General features: G+C 39.5%; 1 protein-coding gene across 2 annotated transcripts; it reads left to right on the forward strand.

Annotated features, from left to right (window-relative positions):
• Positions 1 to 1,635: 1,635 nt before the first annotated feature.
• On the forward strand, positions 1,636 to 15,675 carry rnf5 (ring finger protein 5). Of its 2 annotated transcripts, XM_067612563.1 has the most exons (6): positions 1,636 to 2,014; positions 9,201 to 9,219; positions 11,305 to 11,417; positions 11,542 to 11,599; positions 11,696 to 11,807; positions 13,364 to 15,675. In XM_067612563.1, exons 1-6 carry the CDS (start codon positions 1,773 to 1,775, stop codon positions 13,480 to 13,482), a joined length of 663 nt encoding a protein of 220 aa, XP_067468664.1. In that variant the 5' UTR covers positions 1,636 to 1,772; the 3' UTR covers positions 13,483 to 15,675. The 2 variants fall into 2 exon arrangements, with proteins under 2 accessions (XP_067468664.1, XP_067468666.1); XM_067612565.1 differs by lacking the exon at positions 11,542 to 11,599 and having other exon boundaries at positions 11,672 to 11,807.
• Positions 15,676 to 16,413: the final 738 nt, after the last annotated feature.

Below are 16,413 nucleotides of genomic sequence, written 5' to 3' on the forward strand. Positions count from 1 at the left end.
GTGTAATATTATGGAAGCCCATTTCTGCCAGGAAAAAAAACCAAAATAAAATAACAGACAAAAGGTTATGATAAAGATTTGAAAAGATACTTATGGTAAGTCAAAATAATGAGATTCCAATCAAAAGTTTTGAATTACTAGGTCAAAAATGAGACAGATGAATTGACTGATATAACTTATGTCTGATATATTAGTATTGGCGTAGACCAATCAGCAATTAGGTTCAACCATGGGCCAGTTTTTTCAGTATTTTTCTTTGGAGGGCCACAGTGGACATACAAGGCAATATGTTTTATTTATTTTATTTTTCCCATTAGCAAGTGACAGCTAACAGCTTATTTTAATGCTCATTCAGCTAAATAGGACTCATATGTTAACATATGTTCTGTGTTGCACTCTGAGACTAATGACGTACTTGTACTTGTGTTTTTTGAAGACCAAATCTGTTATGCAATAGGCTAAAGTTGTCAAATTAAAACAGTGTTAGAATTCACACACTAAAGGGGGCCAAATATTTGTACTGGAGGGCCAGATTTGGCCCATGGGCCGCTATTTGCCTACCACTGGCATAGGCTATACAGTGGTCAATAACTAACAAGATATTGCAGTGCAGAATTGCCAAAGATTGAGATAACTTTGTCTCTGAGGGTATTACCAGATCCTGATCACAGGACGATAAGGAGGACACTACTTCCACTCAGTACATACCTTGAGGTGACAATTTTTTAAAAACCGTGATGTTTGACCGTCACTGTGCAGAATAATGTATGTGCACAGTTTGACACTAGAAGACTGTTTTCACATTCATTTGCTGGAGGGGAAAAGTTTTGTTGCACTCACCATAAATCTGAATTTAATGCATGACATCACAAGTTAGGCAGTCAATTGTGGGCAAAAATGCAACTTATGTGGGAAGTTGAATCTTTCAGTGCACATTTACTGAAAATTGAAGTAGTGTCTGGCAGTTAAACGTTTGAAATTAAAAGTAAGTCCATATTGATAGATTCTGGATTTGGACGAAGAGGGAGTCAATGTGATTTTAAGAATTTATAAGTAGATTATTAAACTTTTCTTTGCTAAAAAACTATATCAGACAAATCGTCATTCAAAGCAGAGTATGTCTAAAATTTTATGTAAGTCTGCAGGGTATGCTAATAGAAAAATGTTTTTTATATGTTTATGTAAAAAGAAAAGAAAAGAAAAAAACAATATTGGCTGATATATTGTTATCAGTTTTTTCTTCTATCAACACTCAAAATATCAATGTTGGTAATTGTATTGTACAATAGGCTACATTCATATAGCTTTAAAAAGCAGGTAAACATTTATTTAACATTTTAAAGTCCTCACTTATGTCAACATATTATTATTTTGACTTAACATACCATTTTTCAAATGTATTGTTAATCGTAACATTTTAATTTTTGTTTGTTACTTTTGTCTTCCATATTTTGTTCATAAATGGATTTTAAACTATTTTATTATTATTTTTTATTACTACTACTACTACTACTTTCTATATTCATTATTACAAATAAAATTAATTATTTGTTATTATTAATATTAATTTTTAGGGGGCGGGGTTAATTATCACCCCGCCCCTCGTCTCTTGTTGTTCCCGGAAGCGGAAGTCTCCATTCAGGTAGAGCGACAAGCAGCAGCCTCGGCTTGGTGACACTTGTCGTCGCGTGACTCACGGTTAACGTTAGCACGGGTCGGGCCCGGTGTGGGTTGGGTTGGTGCGTTACCTTCCGACTTGTACAGTGAATATTATGGCGGCCACGGATCCCCGGTCCTCGAGTGACGGCGGGCCGGCCAGCAGAGGAGGATTCCCGGCAGGGGAGAGCAGCAACGACCGCGACGGGCCGGGCGGCAGCAGCAGCGGCGGCGGCGGCAGTAGCGGCGGCGGCAGCGGGGAGGGCGAACGGGAGCGGGACCGAGCCACCTTCGAGTGCAACATTTGTTTGGACACTGCCAGAGACGCTGTCATCAGTATGTGCGGCCACTTGTTCTGGTACGAGACGTAGTTTTTGCTATTAGGAGGTGGTTGTTTTTGTTTATCTTCAGCCCACCGGACCGGACTAGTTTTGCCGTTTGTGCGGCCTCTGTTAACCGTTGGGTTGAGTTATTTCACGGCGGAATCACGCCCAGCGACGCCCCGTTTATTAAGAGGTTGCCTCCGCGTCATGTAGGCGATGACAGCGGCCAAGATGGCTTGCTAGACATTACTAAAAAGGGGGGGGGTGTTGGTTTGCTGTCAGTGCTGCAGTGAAATGTGGTTGAACTTCAACCCTCAATATAAAACGTGTGTTTACCGTCTGAAGTGCAAACGTGATCCTGATGGCTTTTATAAAGGCTGATGATCACTATTATGCACACGTGATCTGCTCTCTGATCTTGTGAGGAGTTGAGTGGCTCAGGTTGATCATAATCATATGGTTTGATCCCGGTCAGAGGTCACAATTGGCAGCCAGTACCTCATGCATCATACACACACCCACCCTGCTCAGTGTTTCTGAACCTCTGTGGCACATTAACTTTGCTGTTTTAGTTACAAGTGTCTGGTGATCATTTGCAGCTTTGAGATCATTACTGTCACTCACTGCAGCAGCATTGTCCAAGCTGTCAGGTTTACAGTAGAGCTGAAAATTTATGAGTCTGTAGGTAGAAAATGAAATGAAGTCATTTTTTAGGGCAAAAATCATCAAATATTCTCCAGATCCAGCGTCTCAAATGTGAGGATTTTCTGCTTTGTGCTGCTGTTAAGTGAATATCTTTTCGTTTTTCCACAGATACTTGTACAAAACAATCTGAAGAAGTCACCTTGGCCTCTTGTAAACTTGTGAAGGGCATTTTCTGACATTTGTTAAGCCCTGATTTGTTCAGCTATTGTCTCATATCTTGTTTTTAATCAAAAAAAACTTGCGTAAGGCTCAACCTTCAGACGGCTTTGTGAGGAAAATGTACACACACACGCACAGTGTCGTGTGTTTCATTCATGAGTTCTCAGTGTTGACTAATGGCCGCTCTTTGCTTGCAGGTTGAGGCTAATGTGGGATTAGGGCCAAGAGTGTAGGATTGGGGTCAAACCTAAGGGCATTATAACCAGTAGTAAAAGTCAGAACTGTTTACCTGCTGTAGAAACACCACTTTGTTGTTCTGGTCGATGAGGTGATGCCACATGTGTTGTGGCAACAGAACCGGAGGTGGAGTTTGAGGAAGTAAACAGTGATCTGTTTGTGATTACAGAGTTTATCTCCACTCCAGTTGAAAGTATACACGCAGCAGAGAAACCTTTTGATGCAAACATACCAAAGAAGCCAACAGAGCGTCTTTAGTTGCCTATCAAGTACAAGATATCACATAAAGGATAAAGCTGGCGATTTTCTGTTTTTACAGTTGTCAACAAATCTCATGTGCAGAGCCAAACCAACAACATCCTACTTACAAGTGTTGTGTGTCTGATAAATCATATTACTGTGTGTCGTAGAGCTACGTTGTTGTGCAAAAACGATTTAAAAAAAAAAAAAAAAGTCTAAGTCACTCCGCTGCGCTAGGTGACATGTTCTTAAAATTGTGGTTTAACTTCTTCAATATATACAAACATAATGAAATACAAGATCACTTATTACAGTAAATCAATTATAAATGAGGAACAGTACAAACAGACAAAACAAATCTGGGTATCAATAAATACCTCATAAATGGGGTAACACATTTTCCTTTAAAAAAAAATAAAAAATAAAAAATTGTAGGAATATTTACTTTACAGTTTTGTCTGACTTCCAGCAGTGGAGAACAATCTTTAAAGCCTGCCAGTACAAGTCTAAGGTTCTGTTTGGATACACGTGCTGGTTGGAGAGACTGGTTTCCTAATAAGAACAGCTGGGGAGATTCTGGCAACGAGTACTTTCTAATTAGTTGTTTCCAAGAAGGAGAAGCAAAAGAACATTCTCACATTAAAATGAAGAAAAGTACCAGTTTCATTTTTACACTTCTAGCATTAATTGTCATCCATGAGTCCTGTGTTTTTTTTAAGTTTAGCTGGTGTATAATAATACCTGTGGAGGATTTTGTCATTTGCACACTGCTTCTCTAACTGACCACCTGATATCAGCCAGTACTGAAGTCCTTTGAGAAATTTATAATGTCCAAAGTACAAGAAGCTGTGATACACACACAATACTTAAGCAAAATGCTTGTAAAAATACAGAAAATCACCAGTCATAGGAACCTCAAATTACCAGCACAGGAATCAAATCCAGCCCGCGAGACATGTCATTACACCCAGCCTGCAAATTAATTACTTATTTTGTCTTTTATTTAAAATAATAATTAGATTTTCTGGCAAGGCTGCAAAAACTGAAGCATAAAAACCGTCTCTTTATTTCACCAATTTAAGCTATGACTAGCGGCAACGTTTCAGACGCCTTAATGTCTCTTTAAATCTAAAATAAAGGTTGACCTGGAGGACAGGACAGGTTCAAGACATTTATTTTAACAGTTTAATGTGACTGTTTTCCGTCTCATCTGCATGGAGAAAGTTGCCTCTTTTTTTTAAAGGAACACAAGCTGCATTTCTCTGCTAGGTGTTAAAAAATATTAACAGTACAGTTTAGTACTCTTGTGGCCCCCGTAGGGGAGAACATCTTGCCCAGGGGCCCCCGGGTAAATTTGACTTTGACGCCTGTCACTGTGTGAAGTCTGGAACAATCCCACTTTTAATAAGAAATAGTGCAGAAATCTTAGTGTTGACTGTTTTACACTTGAAGCAGATTTGTTTTTTTTTTTGGTTAAGGCTTCTTACAGTAACAGGTGCAGCTGCTATGCAACCATGAACTGAAGATCCAGTGTTATGGGCTGATGTAACTTGGTTGCCATGTTACCCCCCTCACCCCCCTCTCTTTCAGTTTCTGTGTAATGTGATGAAACCGTGATGATGAAACTATCAGCAAGGAACAAAGATGCTGATGTCAGTTCACCGGCTGCACCTTTATAATCAGGAGTTAATAGTCTTATTTCTATTAGAAGAAAAAAAAAATGTAGTTAATGTCAGATTGTGTCAGTGTGAGTTCAGCTTCTCACGCTGCGACTGTCCAGCTGTACATAAAACAACCGGACATTTGACTTTGACACAGTTTATGGCTTTGTTTATTGCCAGCTATTCTGGCATTTCTCCCATTAGTTCAGCTGCAGGAAAAAAAAAAAACAACAAAAAACGCTGCTGTTGCCAAAATCGCTCACGATTTTAAAACCGGGTTAGTTCAACAGAATTGTTTTGTTGAAGTGCACAGTTGTCACTTTTCTAGCATCAGAAACTCTCGCTGTTTTTATCTTATAACATGTGTTTTTAGTTTTTAAAAGTTAAAGCAGCTGAAGTAAACTGAGAAAGCAGCCCTACATAACCTGAGCTTACAGTGCAGACCGGTCCAGAGAGATGATTCATGTCAAAGAGACATTTATGTCACTTTAATACTTTGAGGTTAATGAGCAAGTGACATCTTTACGATCCCCGAGCGAGACTCAGCTCGAGTAGACTCGTCTGTGTCATCGTGAGAGATGTGAGCCGCTCAGGCAAAGTGTTTGCATATGTAAAGTCTACAAGATATTTAAATAAGTTAACCTTGAAGCCCGACACACAAAGTGCTTTAAATATCAGATAGATAACTCAGCGTTTTAACGTCTTGGCCGCAGTTAACCAGACAAACGTCGACATTTAAACATGGAAGTTGATTTGTGATCTTGGGATTAATATGTATGACACTTTTTGGAGCTTTCAACATGGATTTACTGATTTATCTGGCATTTATTTTCCCAATTTAACAACTGACTGTTTATTCTATAAAATGTCAGAAAAATGTCAAATTGCAAACACTCCAAAACCTCCAAAAAGAAAATCAGCAAATTCTCACAAAGCTGGAACTAAAACCTTTCTTCGTTTAGCCTTATTTGCTTTTTTTTGTTTCATCTCTACCTTTAACCACATCTCAGACTCTTCATCAGTGAAGACACAGAGACCCAGAACTGAGAAAGAAAGGGTTATGATTTCGCCTCCGCTAGTTATCACATGACTGATGTTTCACATTCGGGTCACGTGATGACACCTGAGCCGGCTCCATTCACTGATGAAGACTGTGACATGCGGTTGAAAGCTCAGAGAAAGCCAGTAAATGGATCTGAGTTGAGATTATTTTGTCACATATACTTCTAACCTGCGTATAGTTTTCCAGGAATAAGCTTATATGTCGTACAGCAGAAGTTCACAACCCTTTTACTGTCTGACAGAAACTCTCAGGTGTGTCAGAGGAGCTCAGGAACATTTCTTCAACATCATCCATCATGTTCCAAATGTGCTCTTTCTCATTTTTCAACTAGATATTTAAAAGCGGATCTTGTTAGAACTCATTTTTCATTCATGATACAGTGATCCTGGGATTGTCTATGTTTAGGCTTTGTGTCTTTTTTCGTCCAGTAGGTTTGGTCAAGTTTGCATTTATGCTTCTTCCACCTGTAGTGGCAGAAACTGCACATTTCAACCATTTATTTTAGCCATCTATTTTGACTCCTCGGCTTACTTGCCAGCTACTTCTCATGCACGCTCAACCTCATTATGTGGCGTTACGACTTATTCAAGCTGGCGGCAGGCGTGTCCTTGTTTTCTCAGCTTATTGTAGCCGGTAGATTATTAATTATTGTGACAATGAATACACTAAAGATCAACCTCACACCGATTTGTAATCCTCTTCCTCTGCGTGATGATTTGTTTAGAGGAAGTGAACAGAGAAAAAAACACTTGTGCTTTAACCACACAAAGAGAAGTAGACAAGATTTCTGACATAACTTCACCCACTTAAAAAGTGCACGAAGAAAGAAAATAGTCTTAAACTCACAATAAGTTTGTCTTTTTTAGTGATGATGGAGTTCTGACACTTTAAAACCACCTGAAAACAGTCAAGTGGACATTAAGTTACATACCTTACTCTTCTTTTGCTGCTGTCTATTTCTGTAAACACATGATTAAGATCAGAAAGGACTAACTGGACAATAATCTTATCCCAGTTCTAATTTAACGTTATGAAAGAGAGACTGCATCCGTTCACTGGCTCAGGTGGGAGTGTGTGATACTCTCAGGAGGCACACACACTCCACAATCAGGCTTCACTGAGCCACTTATTGGAAATTAAGCGTTTATTTTCAGGTCACAAGAGCTCGGCTATACGTGTGGCCACACGTTAAATCGCAGCTGAATGGGTTGTTATGTTAACGTAGGCCTTATGCTTTGTTCAGCTGTTTGCATCCAAAGGAATGCCATTCTCAGCAGCAATCTGATAGCCGGTATTACACTAATACTGCCACACAGCGAGCCGTGCTGCGAGCCCTGAAATGTGTGTGTGTGTGTGTGTGTGTGTGTGTGTGTGTGTGTGTGTGTACAGTAAAAGCCTGCAGATTGACACACGGTCATGTTTTGCTTCGTGGTTTGTTCGGTTCAGCTAGTTATTTTGTTCACGTTCATGACGAGTCGTTTGTTTTCGACCCACCTGAGGCGTTGAGGTTTTGAATGTTTTGTGGTTGTGAAGTGCTGAAGGTTTTTTAAAAACAAGTCCTGCCTGTTCGTCCGCATGATCTCTGGTACTCTGTAGTTAATGTTTACCTCAGGAGGAATTTTCAACAGAGGCATATAGAAAGATTCAGAACGTGGTAAAGACACTTAATAGGAAAATGCAGCATGGCATTTCTCAGTTTCTCAAAAAACAATGACAGAAAGATTCTTATCTGAGGTTATGAAAGTGCTCTGCTTGTTCTCAGGAAATACTGAACTGAGAGTTATGTTTTTATCGAGTGGCAGAAGTGAAGTCTACCTGCTCTAACTGAAGTCAGAAAATGAATTGAGATTTATTTTACATTTAATTTATAAGACACTACAGGCTACGGTGGTAAAATTCAAAAAGATTTTCAAAGCAGACATCAATCTGAATATCAAACATTTATATAGTATAAAAGCATCATTTATGGTGAAAATGATCCATTAATAATTAGCAAACATCAACTATATTTTATAGTTTATTCACTATTTTTAAAAACACATAGTTCCAGTAGTCAGAGCTGATGAATGAACTCTTTGCCCACAGAACATTTAAAATGATAAACCAACTGAAAAGCAGTAATCAATCAATTCTGCTGATTGTCACTTTGTTCAAAAGCTGTCTGTAACTTATATATGCTGTATTTATAATGATATTGTGAAAATATATCATATCATAAAGCCAGTGTTGGAATTAAAGCTGAAACAATAAATTAAAAAAAAAAATCAATTGGTTGATCGACAAAAATTAATTGTGATAATTGATTAATCATTTGTTTTTTTCTGTTATTTATCATTGCAAACTGAATATCTCCAGACAAAACGAGACATTTCAAGATGTCACTTTTCTCTGAGTAATTGTAACAGACATTTTAAACTATTTTCTCACATTTTATAGATGAAATGAGAACCATAATCGATTCATTATGAAATCAGTCGGTAGATTAATGGAAATAATTGTTAATTGCAGCTCCAGTTTTAGACTGTTGTTCAGACAAAGCAAGCACATCATCCTTCTGCTGGGAAACTGTGATGGACATTTCTATTTATCTTCTGACATTAATAGACCAAAAGGAAACCAAGTCATTTCCAGATTAATTGATAATGAAAATAATTGTTGGTTGCAGCCCTTGTAGCAGATGCTGAAGGCAGCTCTGGTCAGTTAGTTAAAGATTTATCCAGAGAATTACAGGTTATAGAAATATAGAAATATTCTCTTGGAAAAAGCTTCAGTGTTTTTGTCGCCAACTGACGAGGCGTCTCCCCAACCCTGCATCCTGCACTCCCACAATGCAGCAGCGTTGACAACAGATGGAGACAATTAATACTAACGACGGGGAGCACGGACGAGTTTAATTAGCCACCTCGTTAGGAACAGGTTTCTCTCGCCAGGTGGATATTCACTGACACCAAAGGATATCTGACCATTAGTTTCACCAAAACCAGAAGTCTTAATGTTTTATTATATCCACTGAGATCCAGGTGATATTTATTCATATAATAAATTGACTCCAGGAATGTTGGCGCTGTTATTGAAGCAAGAAGTTGACATTTTAAGAGAGAGGAGCTTTTGTGAGAATGCAAATTAATCTTTTTTTTCCCCTCTCTCTCTCTACAGCTGGCCCTGTCTTCATCAAGTAAGTATTTCCTCTACCTTTCCATCTTTTGTTCTGTAACCTTTGTTAAAGGCTCTGCACACACACACACACACACACACACACACACACACACACACACACACACACACACACAGGTGTTTTCAATATTCTGATTGATTAGGTTGAAACTGGATGAAGCTCTGTTGGGAATTATTAAACCTCGTGTACCAATAAAGGTTCAGTCAAGTGCTGAAAGAATTAGATGGTTGACAGAAAATTGGTCGACAACAAAACTGATTAGCTGATTGTTTATTTAAAAATGAAAATAATTGAAATGTGACAAATATTCACAGGGTATCAGCTCTGCTGCTTTTTGTAGGTTGAGTAAATTTGGAGTTTTTGGTCTGTTGAACAAGAAAAATAAGAGATTTCAAGGCATCAAATTTGGTTGTTTGCATTTTTCTACTTTCTGACTTTTTATGTAGATGATTGATTAACTATGAATGAAAATAAAGTCCATATGTTCATGCGACTGATGAATTCAAGCTCTGACCGGCTCTGGCAGTTTCCGTTGGTTAAAGTTTACCTTTATGGAACTCTGACCTGCAAATTTGCACAGTCGGACAATAGAAACAGTGTTGAAGAATAATGTGTGTTGTGTTTGGTGTTGTTTATGGCAGAGTCATCAGTCATCAGAGCAGTATCTCATCACAGTATTTTATTATACTGTGATGAGACACTATAATTATAATAATATTTTACAACACTATCAGACTGTGAAAAAGCTGCACGTCACATCAGGTTTTGGTGCATAATGCACATGTTGTGGTCTGTCTGAACTTTAAAGTGGACAAAACTTGATGTGAACGTACAGTGCCAGTCAAAAGTTTGGATGTAAGTATGTAAAAATGCTTCCTGAAAGTCAAAAGCTGAGGTTTCAACCTGATCTGAACCCTCCGTTTGCAATGTTACCTCTACTTCCACATTGAACTGACGTCAGATTGTTCGCACATGCTCACAAGCCCTCCGTTCTGTAGCCTTTGTTGGTTGTTCGACGGGTTGTTCACGTTGTCCACTCACATATTTAAGATCAGATTCAGGCTCAAACATGTACGGATGTATTTGAGAGGTTTATATTTTGAGTAAAGAATGAGAAAACTAAGTGAAATCCTACTACTACTGTTTGTTTATGATTCACTGGGAGCTAACCAATCAGAATAGAGTGGGCTCAGCGGGAGGCGGGCCTTAAAGAGACAGGAACTAAAACTGCCTGTTTCAGACAGAGGCTGAACTGAGGGGCTGCATAAAGAGCCAGTATAAGATGAATAAAGAAATTTTCAAACTGTAAATCATGCAAAGACATTCCAGTAGAGCCCCAGGATATAATAAACAGTAGTCTGAACAGCACAGTCAGAGAGATGTCAATCAAGCAGCATCTGTTACACACCCACCCGCGGTCCTAATGAGGCAGAATAAACAAAAACACTAGTGGGAGCAGACTATTACTGAGTAGTGTCTTTAACAAAGCCTCTGGCACACAGCAGGTTAACCTACATGTACATGTAATGTAACCTCACTACACCTGTCAGTTGACTTAGTGCAGCTTAAACATGCTTATGCACTTAATGCTGCTCACCTCCTTATATAGAGCTGTACATCGCTCTCAGTGTAGCAGCATAAGCACTTTACAGATCCAGGGCTGCAACTAATGATTCGTTTCATTATCGCCAATTATTTTCTTGATTAATTGTCTACAAAATGTCAGAAAATAGAGAAAAATGCCCATTTTCTTAAAGCTCAGATGTCTTCAAATATGCTGTTTTGTCCGATCGACAGTCCAAAGTCTAAAGATATTCAGTTTAGAGCTGCAACAATTATAAACAATTGATTATTTTCTGGTTTCTTTAGTCCACTATGACAGTAAACTGAACATCTTTGGGTTGTGGACTGTTGGTCGGGACAAAACGAGACATTTGAGGACGTCGTCTTGGGCTTTGGGGAAACAGTGATCGACATGTTACAGTAAAGCTTGTTCTCCTCAGGAGTACAGTAGTAGAACAGTGTTCATCTGACCTGTATTATAAATATTTTGACACATGTTTCTCCCTCTGCTGCTGCGCTCAGTGGTTGGAGACGCGGCCCAGCAGGCAGCAGTGTCCTGTGTGTAAAGCAGGCATCAGCAGAGAGAAAGTCATCCCACTGTATGGCAGAGGGAGCTCCAGCCAAGAGGACCCCAGGTACGCTGTGTGTTTGCATCTGTGTGTGTGTGTGTGTGTGTGTGTGTGTGTGTGTATTTTGCATGATAGTTGGTGGTTAGTATTCGCGGTTGCCTTATGAGCGACTGTTTCTGTTGCCGTTCAGGTTGAAAACTCCACCTCGGCCTCAGGGACAGAGAACAGAGCCAGAGAGTCGAGGCGGGGTGAGTCGGTTTATATACACACACACATTTCTCTTCGCTCATGAGTCCCGATATTTTCTTATCTAATTTAAGACTTCATCTCTGGATTCTGCACAGATGTTCCAGGGTTTCGGCGACACCGGCTTTCACATGTCGTTTGGAATCGGTGCTTTCCCCTTCGGCTTCTTCACCACAGTCTTCAACACCAACGACCCCTTTCACAGAGCAGGTAAATGCACAAAAAAAGACACAAACCTTTCCAAAGACAGGTGGTGACATTCATAGGGAGGATTCATACCATGCATGAGAATGTTTTCTATATATGTTAAACATAATGCTTTATATATGTGTAAATGGTGTAAAAATCATTTGGTGTATATATAGATGGGTGACAAATTAAAGGAGAAACCTGAATAAATGAGTGAAGAAACATAATGAATGCAGATGCTTCTATACAGGTGAGGCAGTTAACATCCAATCATGCTCTGTAGCATGTATAAAAAATGCTGAACAGGCCCAGTTAATGATTTTGCATCAAGATGGCAAGAGGAAAAGATCTTTTGAAAGAGGTGTCATTGTTGGGGCACGGATGGCAGGAGCTTCAGTCACAAAGACTGCTCAACTGGATAGTGTTTCAATTGGAGCAGTGACTGAAGTGGCATCTGCACTTAGATCTGTGGGAAAGATGTTGGAAATTGTGGTTGACAGCGCACATTCAATAACCGTGATGCTCGTGCATTAGTGCGACATGTAAGGAAAAACAGAGGAGCAACTCTTCCTCAGGTGACTGAGAATGTCAGTGCAGGATGTAATCAGACCGGCAGCAAGAACAGTCTGTCGACAATTATGCGGAGAGGGATGTTATAGTAGGGTTGCAGTGCATAAACCCCTCATTACAAAGATGAATGCACATTTGAGAGTTCAGTGGTGCAGAAAGCACAGACACTGGTCTACAGAGATGTGGAAACAAGTGATACGGTCAGATGAATCATCCTTCACTATATTCTCAACAAGTGTGCATGTGTGGCGTCCACTAAGAGAACAGTATAGGTCTGAATGCTTGACCCCTACAGTGAGGGGATCCGGTGGCTCTGTTATGCTTTGGGGGACATTTTGCTTGCATGGTTTAGAGGGAAAGGTCACTGCAAATCAATACAAAGTTGTTCTGAGTGATCATCTTTATCCTGTGATGAAACATTTCTATCCTGATGGGAGTGGTCTCTTCCAGGATGACGATGGCCCAATTCACAGGGCATGAGAGGTCAATGAATGGTTTGATGAGTATGAAATGATGTGAGTCATATGCTATGACCTTCACAGTCACAAGATCTCAACCCAGTTGAACACTTACATGTTAGACAGCACTCTACACCACTATCATCAAAGATATAGAGTTCAGAGACTTGTAGAATCAATGTCAAGGTGCTTTGTACACCTTACTAAGACACTTTATGTTGGTTTTTCCTTAAATTTGTCAACCATCTGTATGTTTTTATATTTTCTTATGGACCTGAATAAACTAATGAAATTACATGACATGAAAACACTACTTAACTCAAGATGGTGATCATGTACAGAAAAGGTATAGATACCAAAATATTCCAAAAAAAAGGAGCGTTTACATGAAATATTATCATTCTGATTATCAGTTGGGTAAAAAAATCTCCATTTAATCTCATCTGTTGCCTTAAAGCAACATAATTAGAGTGAGGATGCAGACACACTTTCCCCCGAGACACTGCAGTAATGACCTTTTACCACCCGTTCTCCCTCCCTCCTTCTCAGACCAGTATGCAGGTGATCACCAAGGCAACGGTAACCTCAACAACGGCAATAACAACTGGCAAGACTCCCTCTTCCTGTTCGTGGCTATCTTCTTCTTCTTCTGGCTGCTGAGCGTGTGACGGAGAGGACGACAGCACGGGAGATAAACGGATGGATAGACGAGAGGGGATCGATGACCGAGAGGGAGGAGCGCAAATTTAAAAAAAAACAAACAAACAAAAAAAACCAACAAAAAAACACCTCACACACACACTTAACTTGAGCCACAGACACACACTCATGTTACATTTCCAGGCAGGTACTAACTTGGGAGAGCGGAGCTGTTGCGTTTGATCCCAAAACGAGAAATACAGGAATTCAGCAGATTTACTTTAGGATAGTTCGCCCCCACCCTCCTGCTTCCTTGTTTTTGTTTATGCAAGAAACACTCACTGAAAAGAAGTGTTGTGCAACCCCCACCCACCCCAAAAAAAAAAGTCATGTTAGCCCTCCCTCTCTACATACACCTGTAGATATATATGCACACACAAAATAAAAGGTGGACACTACATTTTAAAAAAGGGGCTTTTTTTTTAGGGGATCAGACGAGACAGTATTATGTGTTCAGGGTGAGCTATATATTTTTCAGCGTCTCAGTGTTGAGCGCTGCACTCTGAGAAGAGGATAATTCAGGGCAGTGACTAATTCTGTTTTGGTTTTTCACATCCTCCCTGAAGAAGTCACTGGTTTACTCCTTATATAGAGAGGTGGAGGCATGTTGTGGAAAGTAAGAGGGAGGGAAATGAGGTCATTTTTCTCCTCTAAAAAAGGCCAAAGAGTAGCAGATCAGTCATGTACGCCGTCACACGTTTGAGGGAGGCGGGGGTGGGGAGGGGGTCCTGTTTACAGTTTCCTGGTGAAATGAACAAATACTCCTTGATACGCGTCTTAAAAAAAAACAGAAGGACAGATAGAAATAGCACAGATGGATGCATTTAATATACATTTGTCTTAACAAAAAAAAACTGCCATTGCACTGTGAAGTCATTTGACCTGTCCTATAATGATCCAGACTGGAGTGTGTGCTTGTGTTGAGTCACTTGTTTGCTTCTCCCCCCCACCGCCCCACCGCCCCACCGCCTCCCTCCTCCACAGTCGTCTGTGAAACAAAAGCTGAACCTCACAGGAGATAACGCGGGCGGGATGCACCGTTAAAGGGCCAGTTTTGGGAGATTTTTTTTTTTTTTTTTGTATCAAACACGAGCAACTTGAGAGAGTAATTTGACGTACAGTTTGTTAATTACAGAGCAAATTGTCAAGAGAGAAAAGCTCTGGCTTTTGGTAAAAGCAGCCAGACGAGATACGACACAGTACAAGGAGAGGTGACGCGGCGCGACGAGTCAGGAGAATCCTCCCAGTTAGTCATGGAGGTCAAAAGGTCAGCACACTAAAAATCTACAGTTCAGTGAACTGTGCTACAGTGTGATATAAAATATAAAATCACACACACACACTCTTTCTGTCACAGTTGATTTTTTTTTTTTCTGACTGTATATGTCTGTGTGTCAGAGTGAGTGTGTATACAGTATATATTTGTATATATGAATATTGTAAATGCTGTTTTTACGTGTTTCTGAATGGATGACCAGCCATAGAGAGCGAGAGAGAGGACGAGGCGGTGTGAGTAGGCCTCGAGATGCTTTTGTAAAGCGAGCAATGATCTGGGTCCTGGTTTTCATAAATTGTGCTGAACTCCTTTTTTTTTGTTTTACTTTAAAAAAAAAAAAAAAAAGAAAAAAAAAGGCTTGCAGCCCAAGTTCATAACTCTTCTGCCAATGTCTCCCATAAAGTTAAATAAATGTCAAGAGAGCATAAAAAAAAAAAAGTTTGTTCTTCCCTGCTAATGTGATTTGATATGAGAATATGTACGATTCAGCTCATGTAACACACACACACGTGCATGTTAAAAGATCTCACATCTGTTTTATGGAGTTGAACTAAAACTAAACGCACCATCTTAATATGTAATAACTGTGTTGTCTTTGAGATTCTCAACTGGAAAACTAAATCTAGTGAATCGGGTATTTAGCACTTTAACATTCACACCAGGCTCAGAGATAACTCAAAGTCCTCTGTGGGTTGGACAGGATGGCTGCTGGGGCTCATCATTTACTGCATACGTGTGTCTGTTCAAGCTACACTTTGTATTATGAGGCTTATGTGACACTAAAACAGGTGATGGAAGTCACTATTACGAGTCTTCTGACAGACTAAAACCTGGAGACATTGTGCAAAAACCAAATGGTCTAGGAGATTAAAACTTGATTAAAGCATTGACTTGTTTTGTGTTGTCATTGGTTACATCTTTGATACACACCACATTGATAACAACACCAAAGATAAACCAGAAGGTTAAGGAATTCCTCAGATAGATAATTATTAATTGGAAACCTTTAATCTGATTAACGACCTCAAATGCCTTCACAAGTTTACATACAATCATTAACAGCAGGGTGGGTTTTTTTTCTAATTGCTTTATATGCATCTCAGAGTGACTTCTGTGATGTAATAGTTTCTACACATAGACCAGGACATGTGATGAGATCACATGATGCTACGCCTGACTTCAGAGTCGCTGAAGGCTTTGAGGACACTAAAGGAATCAGTCAATCAGGCTTTTCTGTATATTGATGTTATCATGGAAGGTTTTGTATATTTGCCTGAAAGTGAATGTTTAGAATCAATCAGCTATGGAGTACTGCAAATAGTTTTTTTTGCAACAGTGCAGTAAATAGATTATTATAATGCGTGATTGGGTTGTAATTGTTAAAAACACTCAGTAGGATAGCCAGGGAAAGTTATGGTGTCTCAGACATAAATCTGCAACAATTTGTCAATTAATTGGTAAGTTGCCAACAATTAAATTAATTTAAAAATGATCTGATTCCAGCTTCTCAAATGTGAATATTTTCTGTTTTCTTTAGTCCTCTATGACAGTAAACTGAATATCTTTGGGTTGTGGACTGTTGGTCGGGACATAAAAAGACATCTGAGGACGTCATCTTGGGTTT

The sequence above is a fragment of the Thunnus thynnus genome, chromosome 15 (assembly GCF_963924715.1).
Source record: "Thunnus thynnus chromosome 15, fThuThy2.1, whole genome shotgun sequence".
NCBI lineage: Eukaryota > Metazoa > Chordata > Actinopteri > Scombriformes > Scombridae > Thunnus > Thunnus thynnus.

Coding starts and splice junctions, on each gene's coding strand:
- rnf5 (XM_067612563.1), top strand. CDS start 1,773: ATGGCGGCCACGGATCCCCGGTCCTCGAGTGACGGCGGGCCGGCCAGC. Junction 11,600..11,695: donor AGCCAGAGAGTCGAGGCGGG/GTGAGTCGGTTT, acceptor GATTCTGCACAG/ATGTTCCAGGGTTTCGGCGA. Junction 11,808..13,363: donor CGACCCCTTTCACAGAGCAG/GTAAATGCACAA, acceptor CCTCCTTCTCAG/ACCAGTATGCAGGTGATCAC.